The sequence below is a fragment of the Schistocerca piceifrons genome, chromosome 9, assembly GCF_021461385.2.
Source record: "Schistocerca piceifrons isolate TAMUIC-IGC-003096 chromosome 9, iqSchPice1.1, whole genome shotgun sequence".
In the NCBI taxonomy this organism is placed as follows: Eukaryota; Metazoa; Arthropoda; class Insecta; order Orthoptera; family Acrididae; genus Schistocerca; species Schistocerca piceifrons.
In genome coordinates, this window is record NC_060146.1 from 123016323 (window position 1) to 123034584 (window position 18262).

Sequence of the window (18262 nt, forward strand, 5' to 3'; positions counted from 1 at the left end):
ACAGACATCGAATTTCCGCTTCTCTTGCTTGCAACAGTAACCAGACTGGCACCAAATTTTGTTTAGTTGTTTACTACATCCTACAGAACTACCAACATGAACATACAAAACTTCCAAAGATTATTTCACTGAAATAATTATGTGTCCAATCTTACCCACGTTCACACTAGCCCCACCCTCCTGGTAGGTAGAGGTCTCTTCTGTTTTCTGATGAAAGCTGATTCTGCCTCGGTTCCTGTGATGGCAGTGTGTTGGTTAGAAGGAGGCTAGTTGAGGACCTAGACCCGAACTGTCTCCGTGTGAGAGACCTGAACCTACACATGGAGACCGTCAGGTCTGGGGTGCTTTTTGACGTGACATGGCTTATGTGATTATCCCACGTACCCTGACTCACTGTACGTCAGTTTGGTGATGCGACCTGTTCTGCTGCCATTCATGTGAGGTTTCCTCCAACAGGATAACGGTCGCCCGCATACCACTGTTGTAACCCAGCATTCTCCAGAGAATGTCGACAAGTTGCCTTGGCCTGCTCGATCACCAGATCTGTCTCCAGTCGAGCACATGTGTCACAATATCGGACGACAGCTTCAGCGTCATCCACAAACAGTACTAACGGTCCCTGTATTGACAGAGCAAGTGCAACAGCCATAAAACTCCACCCCAAAAACTGACATCCGGCAACTGTACAGCACAACGCCTGACCGTTTGCATGCTTGCTTTCAATACCCTGGCGATTACACCAGTTACTAATGTAACAGCATTTCTCATTTGCAATGGCATATCTCGCGCTTGTGATCTTGGAATGTTAATCACTTACATATGTTACCTAACAAATTTCATTACCCTGCACTGATTATTTTTTGCTGTTGAGACTGTTTTTTACCATCAGTGTATTAACATTTTGCCGGCCATCTCCAGTAAAATTCGAAAACCCGTTTTACACAATAAAAAAGAAGTGATCATACAGTAAAATGACGTAGTGTATACCGCGAGTCGAACTCAGTTGTAAAGGGCGGCATGAGCCCAACAGTATTTCACAGTGCTGTTTCAGCGTGGGTAGAGTCGAGGCAGCGAGTTCCATAACAACATAGCTGTAGCACCTGACGAAGACAACTCAGTCGGTCCTCGCAATATCGTGCATAAACATGGAATCAACAACCCGACTGATGATGATGATGATGAGGTCCCATACTCCGAGGAGCGCAGGGGACGATGCGGGAAACTCACACGCCGTATTAGGCAAGGTCCTAGCGGAGGTGGTTTGCCATTGCCTTCCTCCGACCGTAATGGGGATGAATGATGATGACGAAGATGACACAACAATACCCAGTCATCTCGAGGCAGGGAAAAACCCCTGACCCCGCCGGGAATCGAACCCGGGACCCCATGAGAAGCGAGAATGCTACCACAAGACCACGAGCTGAGGACCAACCCAACTGAAGACCCATAATTACGCCTTAACCGCTACAGGGGGGCACAGGAAAGCCAGAGATTGGAATACAGCTATGTCTACACGGCTACTCTGCAATTCACAATTAGGGCCTAACACAGGGTTCCTCGAACCATCCTCAGACTATTTATGTAGGGTTGCACAGTGGAACCCCTGGCTGCCAAAAAAGAACACTCAATCTTTCGGTGTGACTCTGACTTCTCTACATTCATTACGGTGATCAATTCTACCTGTGAGGTGGGCGGCAAAAAATATTTTTTGCCTTCCAATGAGAAAGGTCGTGATTCAAATTTCGTGAAAGATCTTTGCGCCACGAAAAGCGCCTTTGTTCTAAAAATCGCTGCACCAGACCATCTGTCATATCCCAGACACTCTCTTCTCTGTTTCGCGATGGTAAAAAGCGAGTGCTCTTCTTTTTGACCAGTGTCGTCATCCTCCTTCAGTCATATCTGATGCGGATCGCACACATCAAACCAGTACTGTAGCAGATGATAAGTTGAAACAAAGTCGTTAATCTTTTTATTTAGTAAGCACTGACCAACGGAATTTTCCCTGAAAAAGGCAACTCAAACCTAACCTATTCCTTTATTACCCACAATGTACAAGCCCACGCAATCTGACTGCTGTACATTGATAACATGACTTCTAACAATAGCCCTGAATAACACAAATCCAAAAATATGAAATTAAAGAAATATTAAACTACCTCCAACTTTGTTAATTGCCTAAAATCATTTCAATCCTGAATCCCGACAGTTAAAGCCCCATTCTTTTTCATAAGTCACTTACCTCACAGAAAATCTTCATAAGACGATCTACAGGAACTACAGCAAGTAGCAGCAACAGCCAGCTTAATAAAAGTATTCTAACTATTATAGACTCTAACTACTAGGAGGCATATGATTAGCAGAAGTAAGATCCTGAGGAAGAGCAAACAATGTATTTACAAAACCTTACGTTGTTCATATGACACCCAGTTCCAAAAATTATATAGTTGTCAATAATTCCACTACTCAAACATTATCAACCATACATCCATTATCATATCTTTCCTTGCATATTTTCTTATAAGAAATTTCATCTCACTTTACATGCGTGTCCTACCAGCACCGAGTCTCCACTAAGAAAAAAATGTCCATACACTTGTCTTTGCCGGCCGGTGTGGCCGTGTGGTTCTTCGCGCTTCAGTCTGGAACCGCGTGAACGCTACGGTCGCAGGTTCGAATCTTGCCTCGGGCATAGATGTGTGTGATGTCCTTAGGTTAGTTAGGTTTATGTAGTTCTAAGTTATAGGGGACTGTTGACCTCAGATGTTAAGTCCCACAGTGCTCAGAGCCATTTGAACCATTTGAACACTTCTCTTTCCACTCAGAAACTGCTAGTCCATCCAACCACAGAATCGCTTGCCAAAGGCGCAGAGCACTGTCATCGATATTAACACAATCTATAGCGCTGCCAACATACAAACAGGCTACTTACAAAGTATATTGTATCAGACTCTTTGGAAGGCCTGCTGCATCTTCTAAATGTTCTGCCATCAAAATTCAGCCTTTGGTTCCCTCCCCACAAGATTTTCTATGTAGTAGTTCAAGCTTAAAGTTTTTCAGAATTATATTTCCTAGGTATTTAGTTGAACTGACAACATCTAGATCTGTGTGATTTATCATTTACCGAAATTTAATGAATTCGCTCTTTCACCCTTGTGCATGAACTCACACTTTTCACGTCACACAGGTGTCGTGTCTAAATCAATTTACTATTGTTTTTGATCGTCCGGTGACTTCACTACATGGTAAATGACAGAATCATCTGCAGACAATCTAAGATGATTGCACAGATTGTTTTCTAAATCGTTTATGTAGGATAGAAACAGCAGAGGAGCTCTTACACTTCTTTTGTGAAGCACAGATTTGCCTTCTGTTGCACTCTGTGACTTTCCGTCAGTTACTAAGAACTGAGACGGTATTCCTCAGGTACGTAATATATTTAGTAGTACACTTTGATGAACATTGCGAGAAGCCATCCGGAAATCTACAAATGCGGAATCAGTTCCATACTCCTGTCGATGGCACTCGTTTCTAGGTGTGAATAAAGAGATAGTTGCGATTAACAAGAACGATATTTTCTGAAATCATGCTGATTGTTTGTCTGTAGATAGTTTTGTTGGAAGTAATTCATAATGTTCAAGCACATCATATGTCCCAAAATCCTATTGCAAATCGGCGTACATTATACGGATCTGTAATTTGTCGGATTGCTTGCATTTCCTTTCTTGACTATTGGTGTGACCTGGGCAGGTTTCCAGTCTTTAGGTACAGGCCTTTATTAGATTGCTAAGTATGGAGCTATGTATCAGCATATTCTGAAATTCTGGAATATTTAGTTATTTTTCTTAGATGAAGGAATTTCGGAACACCTCGTTTAGTAGCTTCGCCCCGCCGTGGTAAAATTGCAATTGTTGACGAAGAGTAAAGATACTGATTGTCTTACTGCAGGTGTACTTTACTACAAGAGTCTCTTTGGATTTTCTGCCAAATTTAGAGACAGAGTTTCGTTCTGGATATGTTAAAAGCATCTCTCATTGAAGTCCGCACTAATTTTCGAGATTGAGTAAAGCATCAGTGGTCTTAGAGATTTGACTTTCTTTTAAATTGGTAAATTTCTTTCGTTACTTCTGCAACGGTTTTATGACCTGTTTTCTGTGGTATGAGGGTCAGCACCATCTCTAATTATTTAGTATAAATTTCTCAACTGTCACCGCTACTATTTCATGAACTCAAGCCACATCTGGTCTACTCTTTCATGGTTTAGAAGGGGTGGAGACTGTCTCTTAGGAAGACGTAAGTAATTTTTATCTCTATGACTAATTTAGAACTTTGGTTAACAGTATAGAAGAAGAGGATGGCAAAGGAGAGAAAATGGTGGCGGGATTGGAAAAAAGAAAGGAAGATTAATAGATGAGCTGCCTCCTAACTGAAGCCGTTCGACAGTATGGCATGCGAAAAGCTGCATGACTAAGTCACAGCCCACCGGTGACTGTGATGGGTCGTTTGTGAGGCCTTGCGCTCATCTCTGTCAGCCCGCAATTACGATAAATGACCCACAATAGCGCGGAAGGTCGAGTGACATCAAATATCACCGCTGTCCAATCGCCATGTAATTACTTTGGAGCATGGTGCGTGTCCGCACAGTCGGCGTAACGACAGGTTTTAGCAAGGTCGGGAACAAGTGGTGGGTGGGGAAGTAGAGAAAAAAAAAGAAGGTTGGGGAAGCCGTGGAGCGGAATAAATACAGCGAACAGAGTCTCTGTTACGTGTGCGCCGCAATGAGCCAGGGCGCTGTGGGCGGAAGCAAGGGATACGGAAGAGACATAAATACAGGCGGCAGGAGCTGCGCGCAGTACAAGTTGCGACGGAAAACATAGGATAGCATCATGATGCGTGCGACGACAGCCGCTGCAATACTTCTGCTGGCCACCGTCGCCAAAGTAAGTTCTCCGCACTGAAGATGGGGATGTGGGTCGAAACGCTTCATATCCGTTTAAGTGAGGAGCTCTTCAAATTGCATTTCATTCGCCGTATATAGAATCCAAGTCTGCATATACTATGGTTTACTCTTCTCATTGTAGTATCGGCTCTTTTTGTACGGGAAGAACGACTGCCAGTGAATAGATTAATAATGACGGTGAGCTTGCGTATGAGATAGATTTTCCACGCAGGTTGTGGCAACTTCGTGAAGCGTGTGTAGGACCAAGTATTATTGCCTGACTCCTCCGGGTAGATGCATTCTCGGCATTTGAACACTCAATGCTTCGAAACGGACTAATACACTGAAAACAGTGTGTACTAGTTTTACCTACGCCAGGAATACTCGAGGCTCATTCGAAAAATAACGCTCCACAGTATTTTTTTTTTTTTTTTTTTTTTTTTTTTTTTTTTTTTTTTTTTTTGAGAACTTATACGTTGTTAAGAGTTAGAATTTTATGATTGTGTCAGTAAAAATTTGTTTTACATATACTGTCTTTCTGCGTACTCTATACCATATTCTGTGACCTTACGCCAGCCGTGTGTTTGAGAATGTTTTCCTGTTGGTAAAGACTCTTCTCCCGTGGATTCCGTTGACATCGCCTTAAAAGTCTGTCCCAATCAGTGAATTCTTAAGGGAGGACTTTCACAAAAAACATATACTACTTAAAAGATGCACCATATCCACAACTTGGAGATACATCAATGAAATTTTGTGCCACGCTTAACACGAAGTTAACACGTTTTTCCTTGTATTACACATATATCACTTTTTAATACATATTTCACGTTGTTTATGAAATCTACAAATTTTATTAAAAAAAAAAGTATATGCCTTTTACTCCGAAGCTGTGCAAGAGATTTCTATAAAATTTTCTCTCCTGAATCCCTTTGCATTTAGTAAACTTCTCTCATGAATTTTTTTCAACTATATCGAATAGGAGAATTTTAATGTTTTTATAATTCTATAAGCATAACATAAAATTCAAGTAATATTGCAATCACTTTGCCATATATCTTTGCTTCCACTCACAGTTTCAAAACTCACTCTTGAGGCAACTTTTATCGCGTTTATAGAAATAAGTGTACAAAATATCATATATGCAGTCTTATAGATTCTGAGAAAAAGGTGCATAAACTTTAAAAAACATAATTTACAGTAAATGCAGTTTAAATTACTACCCAACGTTTCCTATTTTCACCTCTTCAGAAAGCCCCAGGTTCGGGGTCCTCTTTCCCTTCAAGGATTCTCTTCTGGTTTCTTGTTTTCTGCTTATTTTCCTTTACCAGGTCTTCAACTGACATTTGAGCTGCAGAGGGGTACTGTAAAAATATTTTTCTGAAATTGTCTTGAGTGAAACATCCTATCTTAAAGCCTATTCTCTCTAATACCTTCATCCTCCGTACGGTTCCATCATTCAATACAGGGTGGTACGTTCATATGCAGATAAAATTTCTGCATGTCAGTCTGATTAATTTCCTCCAGTTTATGTATCTAAGTATTTCTGCATGAGATAGTTTCCTATGCACTGACACTGTACCTTAATTTTTATAACAGGTTCGGCAATATGAATCAGCGCAATAGAAAACCTAAAGGAAGTATTGGCTGTCACTTTTATTACTCCAGATTCGAGCTTTGATCTGGTGCAAGTCGCTTGCCGAATTTACTGTAACAATTTCAGAGTTCCAAGTGCTTTGTTTGTTGGAGACAGTTCAGCCCCGTCCACAGACTCCTTTTAACCCAGCTAATTAGAAATTCGACAATATGAATAAGTGGAATGAATGTGTACGAAATGTTGTTGGCTGATTCTTTTCACCCCGTTACGGAAATAAACGTTAATTAAGTTGAACCGGAGCTATGATAATGTGGCGGAAAAGCACAATACTATTAAGCCAACCTCAGTTCATGGTAACAGACGGCTAAGATGTTTGTAAATCGCGTGTACAAAGTTTCATTGTACTTCTGAAGATAATTTGTCTGTAGCAGCGAAGTGATATCACTCAAAACCCCCTACGCGCCTACGGGTTAAAATTCACCGTCCCAAAACCACGTGACCTGAACTGCAGCAGATGCTGCGGACGGGATTCTCGCTCCGCGCATCCACAGGCTCACTCAGTAGATATTTATACTCTACGGGCGGCACTTCTGGTGCGTGATCATTGGCTGACACAGGAATATTGGCAATACTCATGTCTCAGCTCCTAGTTGCTCGTATCACGTGATGGTCTCGCGAAACATCCATAGCCGAGCGATACAGGGGAAATATAGACTAAAACAGTCCATAAAAACACGAGACAAGTGATACAAAACCAGCAGTGTCATATTTAAGAGAAAACTACGGTTTTATTAATGCTCACACACCCTTAATCGGTGCAGTAGTTTGCAAGATATTGCAGTTTGAAGATGCTGAATATAAAATGTGTAAACAGAAGTTCATATCTCGAGAACGGATAACACGACTTTAATAAACAAAGTATCAGTGGACAGAGGCCGGTATGTGTCATCAAGTCCCAGTCACGCGAGTTTTTGTGAAACATACAATTCTTAACTATGAGCCGGAATATTATTTCCGCACTGTTAAAACAAGACTCCCGCCGAAAAATATTGTGTGAGTGGTAAAAGCAGCGGCAGCAATTCGAGTAGGAATGCATATACCATAGATGTAAGCATAATGTCCTTTTTCTTCATTATAAATTTTTGGTAGATGAAAATGACGAAACAGCCATGCAAGGACTAAATCACTATTAGTGTGAAAACTTTTTATACGATTGTAAATCTGAATACAGCGCTGAAGAGCTGGCGAAATTTTGGACTATTCTGATTTGTCATACATACATTTAAGGTAGAAATAAGTAAGTCTAGTATACTACAGAAACATGAGTACATGTATTTAGCAGTTGAAACAGAAATCAGAAATGGCGACGGTTATCTTTTCCTGGCAGTTTTTTTGGCCGAGGAAGTCAGGCCGAGAGGTTTATTGGAGCTGTTGGTCAAGTATCACCTGCGCCTACTCAAACGCGAGTAAACCAGTGTGAAATATTCAAAGTGTTGGATGAAGAAATTGTAAATTTTTTTTAAAGAAACAGCGGAAATTCAGCCAGTTTAACATGAAAATATTTTAGCGTTGGGCCAACTTCAAAGTTATTGTGTAATCAGTTTCCATTTTAGTTGTGGACCTGGTATTTTCGCCTCGAGTACTGCTATTTCTTTTACGTTATGGACCGTAGTTAGCTTTTGACTTCGGGTTTTTTCATACTGAGTGAACTTTGAACATCGAATTTATACTGAAATGCCAACGAAACTGGTACAGGTATGCGTATTCAAATATAGAGATATGTAAACAGGCAGAATACGACGTTGTGGTCGGCAGGGCCTATATAAGAAAACGTCTGGCGCAGTTGTTAGATCGGTTACTGCTGCTACCGCAACAGGTTATCAAGACTGAAGTGAGTTTGAACGTGGTGTTATAGTCGGTGCTCGAGCGATGGGACACAACACCTCCGAGGTAGCGATGAAGTGGAGATTTTCTCGTACGACGCTTTCACAAGTGTACCGTGAATATTAAGAATGCGGTAAAGCATCAAATCTCCGACATCGCTGCGGCCGGAGAAAGATCCTGCAAGAGCGGGACCAATGACGCCTGAAGAGCATCGTTCAGTGTGACACAAGTGCAACTCTTCTGCAAAATGCTGCAGATTTTAATGCTGGGCTATCAATAAGTGTCAACGTGCGAACCATTCAACGAAACATCATCGATATGGGCTTTTGAAGCCGAAGGCCCACTCATGTGCCCTGGATAACTGCACTACACTAAGCTTTACGCCTCTCCTGGGCCTGTCAACATCGAAATTGGATTGTTGATGACTGGAAACATGTTGCCTCGTCGAACAAGTATATCGAGTGGATGGACGTTTACGGTTATGGACACTATCTCATGAATCCGTGCACCCCGCACGTCAGCAGGGGTCTGTTCAAGCTGGCGGAGGCTCTGTAATGGTGTGGGGCGTGTGCAGTTGGAGTGATATGGGACCACTGATAAGTCTGGATACAACTCTGCCAGGTGACACGTAGGCATCCAGTCTTATCACCTGCATCCATTCACGTCCATTGTGCAGTCCGACAGACTCGGGCAATTCTAGCAGGACAATGCGATACTCCATACGTACAGAATTACTACAGAGTGGCGCCGGGAACACCCTTCTGAATTTAAACACTTCGGCTGGCCGCCAAACTCCCCAGACATGAACATTATTGAGTATATCTATGATGTCTTTCAGCGTCCTGTTCGAAATAGAACTCCGCTCCCTAAATCCTAAAATAGGATTTATGGACAGCCCTGGTATCAGTTCCCTCCAGCACTACTTCAGACGTTACTCGAGTCCATGCCACATCGTGTTCCGGGACTTCTGGGTGTTGCGGGTGCCCTGCACGATATTAGGCAGGTGTATCTGTTTCTTTGGCTCTTCAGTGTAATAGCCATAGGTACAATGAGGTGACAAAGAGGTCATGGGACAGATACAAATACAGACCGTGGTAGTTTTGCGTACACGACGGAGCTGTGATTTGTAGGCGCTTTAGTCCGGAACCGCGCTGCTGCTACGGTCGCGAGTTCGAATCCTGCCTCGGCTATGGATGTATGTGATGTCCTTAGGTTAGTTAGGTTTAAGTAGTCTAGGGCACTGATGACCTCAGATGTTAAGTCCCATAGTGCTTAGAGCCATTTTTTGTGATTCGTAATCAGGTGATTCACTGAAAAGATTTCTGACGTGATTTCATCGCACTATGGGAATTAACAGACTTTGAACACTAGTTGGGGCTAGTCGCATGGGACATTCAGTTTCGGAAATCCTTAGAGAATTCAGTATTCCGAGACACAGAATGTCAAGTACGACTAACGTATCCGTTAGGACAAGGCGGTTAACTCTGACGTTGGAGCTATGGCAGCAGACGACAGACGCCAGTGGCTTTGGTAGCCTCTCCTGGTCTCGTGTGCATGTCAGCTGGACCCTGGACGATTGGAAATCCATCGCTTGGTTAGAGGAGGCGTGATTTCAGTTGGTATGAGCTGATGGTAGTGTTCGAGTGTGGCGCAGACCCCACGAAACCATGGACCCAAGCTGTCAACAAGGCAGTGCCCCCCTGGTGGTGGCTCCATAATGTTATGGGCTGGAATGGACTGGGTCCGTAGACATTGCGCTGCTTGGACACCAATTGCAGCCATTTGTGGACGTTATGTTCCCAATCAATGATGGAATTTTCATGTCACCGGGCCACAGTTGCTAGTGATTGGTTTGTAGAACGGTCGCGGTCCCATGCGACTAGCTCCAAGTAGTGTTCAAAGTCTGTTAATTCCCATTGTGCGATGAAATCACGAAAGATGTGGCCAGCCAGATAGCTCGACATGAATCCCATCGAAGATATAGGAGACGTAGTCGAGAGGTCAGTTGGTGCACAAAATACTGCACCGGCAACACTTTCGCTCAGTATTTTTACAAGGGACTTCCACCGGCTTGTTGTGTCCATGACAGGTCGAGTAGCTGCACTACACCGGACAATTAAGAGGTACACTGCTCCAGAAATTAAGAGGTATCCCACGGCTTTTGGCACCCCCGTGTATTAGTCTACAAGTGAAGTAAACACTAATTTAATGTTGTTCAGCACATCGTCCTGGGTCACCAATAGAAATGATTGCAATTACATCCGTTATACTGCGCTGGCCACAGTTCAGTATGTGGCGAGGGTGAGGGGGATATAAGTATCAATCCCTTCCTTTCGTGTTTAATCTTTCATGCTGCACAGATACAGTGACTGTTGGTAAGGCTCCGTACCATGACGCATCTCTGTGATTTTCGCGTATTAGCCATGCAAGAGGCGTGTGCGAGGAAGAAATGTTACGGTATCCTTCAGTCGTAGAACAAATGCTCGAATTTTAACAACAAACATGCATGCGTAACCACTCTTTTATACCGTCTGCCACTAAAGTTTGGCGAGTGTCTTCTATGATCGCTAAATGATCCCGTAATGAGATTCTTCACTTGTCTCTCATCTGTTTTCTCTATTAATCCTACCTCGTAAGGATCCCAGAATGAACAGCAACAGTGATTAATCGGTAGAACGAGAGTTTAGTTGACTGCGTCTTTCCTAAGAGGACAAAAACTCTTTCTTACTATTCAGAAGAGTAACAGTCTGGCATATACACTCTTCCTACAGATAGTTCTATCTTGTCCCTTCACTTTATGCTACTCTGACTGCATTCCTACCTGTACGATGTGATCAAAAGTGTTCGGACATCTTTTACTAGACGTTAATATGGGATATATCCGCCCTACACTTTTTCGACGGCTCTAACACTGCTGGGTACAGTTTCAGTGAGGTGTGGTAATGCCTTTGGAGGAATTGTAGCCTATTCCTTCTCAGGATCCGAAAAAAGAGGGTAGTGATGTTGGATGCTGAGTTATGAACACATGGTGACATTTTAGCTCGTCCCGAAGGAGCAACACTGGGATAATGTCGGTGCTTTGGGCGGGCCAGTCCACTGCAGTAATGTTATTTTATCCAAATCGTTGCCTCACAGATGCTCCTTTATTGCAAGTTGGATTGTCATGGTGATAGAAACAATCATGATCTCTATATTGTTACTCTACTGTACGCAGTACACCATAGTATAAAATCTTTCGTCATATAGCGTTTTCTTAGGCACAAAAAGAAAAAAAAGGTTACCGTAACGGAACCTCCAACATAGTGGATTGGCACTACGGATGATCGCAGGTAACTTTCGCCAATCCTAACGCTTCCAATCCGATTGGCATAGAGAATAGCGTGATTTATCACGCCAAACCATTCCAGTAATACACTGTCCATTGGCGTCAATATTTACACCAAAACGTGGGTCAAAAATGGTTCAAATGGCTCTGAGCACTATGGGACTTAACATCTGAGGTCATCAGTCCCCTAGAACTTAGAACTACTTAAACCTAACTAACCTAAGGACATGACACACATCCATGCCCGAGGCAGGATTCTAACCTGCGAACGTAGCGGTCGCGCAGTTCCAGACTGCAGCGCCTAGAACCGCTCGGCCATCCCGGGTGGCCTTAAACTTTGGGATTAAAAATAGTTTTCTTTGAATATTTTCTTTTGAAAATGAATAATAATAATGTAATATTTACTGTTTGTAGGTATTTTATTAAACCACGAACTATGAGAAATGAGACATTGGAAATGCATTTTCTAACTACCTTTCAGTGTAAATAATGATGAAACAACTCATTCATCTCGTTCACCGTCATTAGAACTTTACCAAGTTAACGTGTATGCGCTGTACTTGATGTTTGTAAATAACTTGATTGTGTGACTCCTTACTTCTGAATTCACAGATATTTTGAAGACTTCAGCCTGCCAGTTCTTTGTGTCTGACCACTTCTAGTAATAATTATAATACTAAAACATGTAAGTCGTGCAGCGAAGTAGTAGTCATTACATAGTTACTGTTGTCTCGTGAAGTTAGATATTTCGTGTATCTGTTGCTAAGTGAATCAGTACCGGTAGTCAATTTCTGGTCCATTGTCGGAACTTTGAGAAACTATTTTCATGAGATATTTTAGCATATGTCATTTATATATCTCAATTTCACTTGGGGAAGATTAAGAAGCATGTCTGTATTTGTGGACTGTGTGAGGAAGATGCTACTCATACACTCGTTATACAAGATACAACCTTGACCACAGTGTCCCATGCGTTACTGTTCGTATTTGGAAAAACGTTAATTCTGGCAATTTAAGTAATTCCATGAAATAGTGATGACAGTAACGAAAATTAAAAATAAGTTCTTTCGTTTCGTGACTGAAGCACAATCTAACCCTTTTGTATACTGCCATCACAAAATTTCATCTTACCCTGTCTGGGGGGTAGCTTACGAGGAACCTCCTCCACCACTGCATTCTGACAGCTCGAAATCTGGTACCGCTTTGAAAACTTACGTGTGATTCCTTCCATTGATCTCTCGGGCCTTTTACGAGGATTATGCAGAAAGTAATTTTTTCCCAGCCGTAAACAATGCTACGAATTCGAAACGTTACGTGTGTATTATATGAAGTCTCCTGAGTGAACACGACGACTTTCCGTCAGTTTGCGACAGATACCGTAGCTGCAGGACAGTTCCAAAATGGCGTCTGTAGGTGATGTTCGTTACAAGCAACGTGCCGTCATTGGATTTCTCACTGCAGAGAAAGGAACTGTGTGGAATGTTCAAAAACTCTTGTGCAAAGTCTGTGGAGCATCTGCTGTCGACAGAAGTACAGTTAGTCGCTGGGCACGGAGGGCGAGGGCATCAGAAGGCGGTTCGGCGGAGCTCCACGATTTGCAGCTGTCGGGCAGCACACCTGACATGTTGCACCGAGCTGATGTCAGTCCCGAGGACAGACGCATCACGACTTGGAAGTTATCGCTGCGTCTGTCAGTCCGCAAAAGAAGGTGGATGCAATTACCTGCACTCTTGGATATTCAAAAGTGTGTGCAAGATGCGCCTCGCGTTGTTTAACGGTGGATCACAAATGGCGCAGAAAGAAACACTTGTCTTGATTTGTTGCAACGTTTTGAAGCTGAAGGGGAGGCTTTCTTGTCCCGGATTGTGACAGGTGATGAAACCTGGGTTCACCATTTTGAGCCCGAAACTAAACGACAGTCGATGGAATTGGCACATTCCCACTCACCAGAGAAGAAAAAATTGAAAGCATTTGCTTCCACCGGTAAGGTCATGATCACAATGTAGCGGCAGCCGCCGAGCCCAGAGGACGCCCAGCAGCAGCAGCGGCAGTTGTGTGATAAACGGTAAATTAACTTAGTCTTTGTTTCTTGTTCACATGCTTCTGCAAAAAAGTGAACTGTACGTGTGTATTTTACTGTGTAGACTAGTACTTAGAAAATTAGTTGTAATTTTTGCTTTTACGTAAGTCTTGTGAATATCCTTGAGTGGGGCTGTTTCCTAGCATAAATTTTCCTGTTGTCAGAAACTCAGTCATATCACTAACCGGGAAAGTACTTGGGCTCGAACAAATACACTAAAATCGTGTGAGAAATAATGTAAAGGTCTCATATTGCACTAGTGATACTCCGGCATCTGCAAAACTCTGCAGTCGTCCGTTAGAGGCCTCTGCGTATGCCATGACGCATTGCACACTGACCTGCCGGTACGCCAGTCGGGACCTGTAGGGACGGTGCAGTGTGTCTCTGAAGTTGCGTTTTGTGACATTATTTGTATATTGAAGCGTCAGATGGCTCGGCGATTGGTAATCCTGCTAATGTATTGCGATTGGTTGAGATGAAGTTACGAAGAACCCTTCTTCGTGAAGATGGTATTGGTGCAAAAGACGAATCATTCGCATGTTTCCCGGTATCTATTATAGTGCAGAAATATGAGCATAAGTTAGAAACAGATACTGTTGTAACACTAACAGATAATGATGATGATGATAGGGATGATAATGACGATCAACTCACTGCAAACAGTAGTGCTACGGCAAGTGCGGGAAGAGGCGATGGAAGCAGTGACAGTGAATACCAACCGTCTCCCAAGAAGGTTATAAAGCTGCAAGTATCATCACGGCGTCTGATGCCAACACACTGGAGAACATGTACGATGATTATTACGTAAGAGGTTTCGGCAAATACGACAAGCTTCTGAAAAGATACCATAAACTGAAGTCCAAAAGCAATATTAAAAACGTATTGGATTACGTGGCAAAGAAGAGAGAGGGAAATACAGTTTTCAAAGGAAATCATACACTGCTGTTCAAGACCATCAAGGAGCGTGTCATGGAGAAATTCGATGAAGCGCGAGAATGCGGTTCCGCCGTTCATTATTGGCATTTACGACATTTGGCGTTGGACGTACCCAGAAATCTCGGGTTTACAAACTTTACAGCTTCACTCGGACTTATTATTAATTTGAAAAAGGATTTTAGGATAACATCACGCCGTATCACTATGCTCCAAGCACGAAAAGATAAGGATGACGAAAAAGAGCTGATTGAAAGAGCTCAAACGTTTGTTGCTGACGTCAATGAGCATATCACGAAAGATAACATCGATATTAGTTCTATATGGAACTGTGATCAGAGTCAGTTCAACTATGAACTTTCTTGTGACAGAACACTATCCATGAAAGGGGAGAGAAACAATGTCGCGATGTTGCAATCAGTTAACTGTGCAACACTTAGTTACATGATCGATGTTGCTATATCAATGGACGGACGATTGGCAGAGAAACTCTATATTTGCTTCCAAGAATCCAGTGGAAAGCTTGGGCCCCACGTGTCAAGGGAAATAGTAACGCGGTGCCCTCCAAATGTCGTCGTCGATGCAAGTGTGAGTGGGAAGATGACGAAACAACACCTGAAGACGTTTTTTCTGTCATTTTTGAATCCACATTTGTCGAGAACGTCATTAGTACTTTGTGATTCTTGGTTTGGACATAAGGATGAACGAGTACTACTGGAAGCATCTGGGGGAAAACATGTAGATTTAAAAATCATTCCGCCTAAAACTAAAAAATACGCACAACCTCTGAATGTGTATTTCTTCAGGCAATATAAAGTATATGCCAAGAGAATAAGACTTCATTAAACTACGTTCCAGTAATATGCAGCCGAAATTGCACGACAGATTCTTTATCATGAATATGCATTCTGTCATTTACAATCAGTTATCTGCGGGAGTATACAGACCAATGCTACGTTACGCGTGGCAGAACGCTGGCTGCGATATTGGTGAACCAGTGAACAACTTCAAAAGTGTCACTGACGTGGCGTTCAACACTGATATTATAGAATGTGCAAATACGCCATGCGATCAACTTGCATTTCTTCACAGTGCGTTTTGCAGTCATTCGCCTTGCTCGGAGCATTTTATTGACATTCCGCATTTACATTTATAGTTAAGATTGCTGCATTGCGTATGGCGTCTACAATTACATCTACAGTGATATCTAGAGCATGACTGCAGAGTTTTGCAGAAAAAAGACACCCACCAGCATATTCAGAGGTACATGATGGTCCTGTAATCAAACGTTCATACAGATCTGTTTGTTCGAGCCCAAGTACTTTCCTGGTAAGTTTTAATTTTGCGCTAGTAGACATCATAGAGTTTACATCAGTACATTCTAGTTTGAATATTTATTTCGTGCAGTAACTTTTTGTTAAATAAGATCTCTAATAACAAGTACCTGTATTACATCAACTTCAGTAGAGAAATTTCTGTGTGATGCGGTCTTTTAGTGTTACTTTATTCTCGTTTGGTAAATTTTGAGTAGCGCCAATTGAGTCCTTATATCTATTTAATACACAGTACGATATGGCTAGGGACTGTGCTTGTGCGGACACAAGGAGCGTTGGCTGCTGTCCGTAAACAGCTGGAAGCTGCGTTGGCTACCGTCGACAAGCTTCTAGCTAATGCTCGGAGTTGCGGTGACGTCGGGTCGCCAGTGACGAGACCTGCGACAGCCTTGGTGTCACTGGAATACCCTGGTGGCGCGGACGTCACTGCGGCTTCCGATACGTAACATCTGACCGCTCCGTCCTCACTCCAGAGCTGGTGGCAGACAGTGGAGAGTTCGCGTGTCACTGGGCATAAGGCGAATGAGGGAGCAGGCCGTGCGGCTGGGTCAGGACCTACAGTTCTAGAGCGCTTCAAACAGAATTTGCAGTTTTCCTCACCATGCCGTTGTAATAGGGGTGACATCAACTTGCCAGGTATAGATTTGGAGTGTTATGTCAGAGACAGCGATTCATGTGGCATTGTTGTGCATGTCATTTCTGAAAATTACCTTCAGCAGATAGAGAACCTTCCAGCGAGGGTAGCGTCCTAGACCTTCTGGCAACAGACAGACCTGTACATATCGAATCAGTTAACGTAGAGCAAGGTATCAGTGCTCATAACTTTGTAACAGCATCTATGACGGCGGGTCCTAAAAGGAATGTTAAGAAAGGTAGGAAGATATATTTGCTCCACAAGGGTGACAGGATACAAATTTCAGAATATCTCAGCAGTCTGCATCAAATATTCGGCGATGAGGACGTAGATGTGGACAACAAATGGAATAAATTCAAATGATCGTTCAGTAGAACCTAGACAAGTATGTTCCGAGTAAGGTTTTAAGAGATGAGAAAGATCCACCATGGTTTAACAGCCGTGTTAGAAAAGAGCTACGTAAACAAAGAGCACTTCATCTCAGATTCAAGAGAAGTAAAAACCTAGCTGACAAACGAAAGTTGGACGAAGCGAAAATGAGTGTAAGGATAGCAATGAAAGAAGCATTCAGTGATTTTGAAAGGAAGGCGTTGTCAACTGACCTGAGTAAAAACCCTAAGAGATTTTGATTGTATGTAAAATCGGTAAGTGGGTCAAAATCATCTATTCTCTCAGCGACCACACCGGTGCCGAAAGGGAAGATAACAGAGAAAAGGCAGACATACTGAATTACGTCTTCCGAAGTTGTTTCACCACGGAAGAGCGTAGCACTGTCCCTCCTTTCAATCATCGTACGAACGTCGAAATGGCAGATATTGAGATAACCGATCGAGAAACTGAAAAGTAGCTACAATTGCTTAGTAGTGGAAAGGCTTCAGGACCAGATGAGCTACTTGTAAGATTCTATAAAGATAATGCGAAAGAACTTGCTCCCCTTCCAGCAGTAATTTATCGTAGATCGCCTGAGGAACGAAAGGTACCTAGCGACTGGAAAAAAGCGCAGGTCATTACCGTTTTTAACAAAGGCCTAAGACAGATCCACACAATTATAAATCTATATCGTTGACGTCAATCTTTTACGCTGAAGAATTGTGTCGTTTTTGGAAAATGAACATCTCCTCTAAAAAAAAAAAGATCCTGTGAAACTCAGCTCACTCTGTTTCTACATGAAATCCACAGCACAGTGGACAGCGGCGATCAGGTCGATGCCGTGTTCCTGGTTTTCAGTAACGCATTTGACGTCGTCCCGCATTGCCGCTTAATGAAAGAAATGCGAGCTTATGGAGTATCGGAGCAGACTTGCGACTGGATTAAAGAGTTTCTTGCAGATAGAACTCAACACGTCGATCTTAACGGCATAAAATCGACAGATGTAAAGGTAATATCCGGCGTACCTCAGGGATGTGATAGGACCGTTAAAAGCGTCCGATACTCTGTAAGGCTATTCGCAGATGGTCTAGATGATCCTACATCTACATCTACATCCATACTCCGCAAGCCACCTGACGGTGTGTGGTGGAGGGTACCTTAACTACCTCTGTC

General features: G+C 42.7%; 1 protein-coding gene across 1 annotated transcript in view; it reads left to right on the forward strand.

Annotated features, from left to right (window-relative positions):
• Positions 1–4800: 4800 nt before the first annotated feature.
• Positions 4801–18262, forward strand: part of LOC124717174 — a 37469-nt gene continuing 24007 nt past the window's right edge. Inside the window, exon 1 of the mRNA XM_047243950.1 lies at positions 4801–4937. Coding sequence (XP_047099906.1) covers positions 4884–4937 — 54 coding nt within the window. The 5' untranslated portion in view covers positions 4801–4883. The remainder of the gene's footprint in view (positions 4938–18262) is intronic.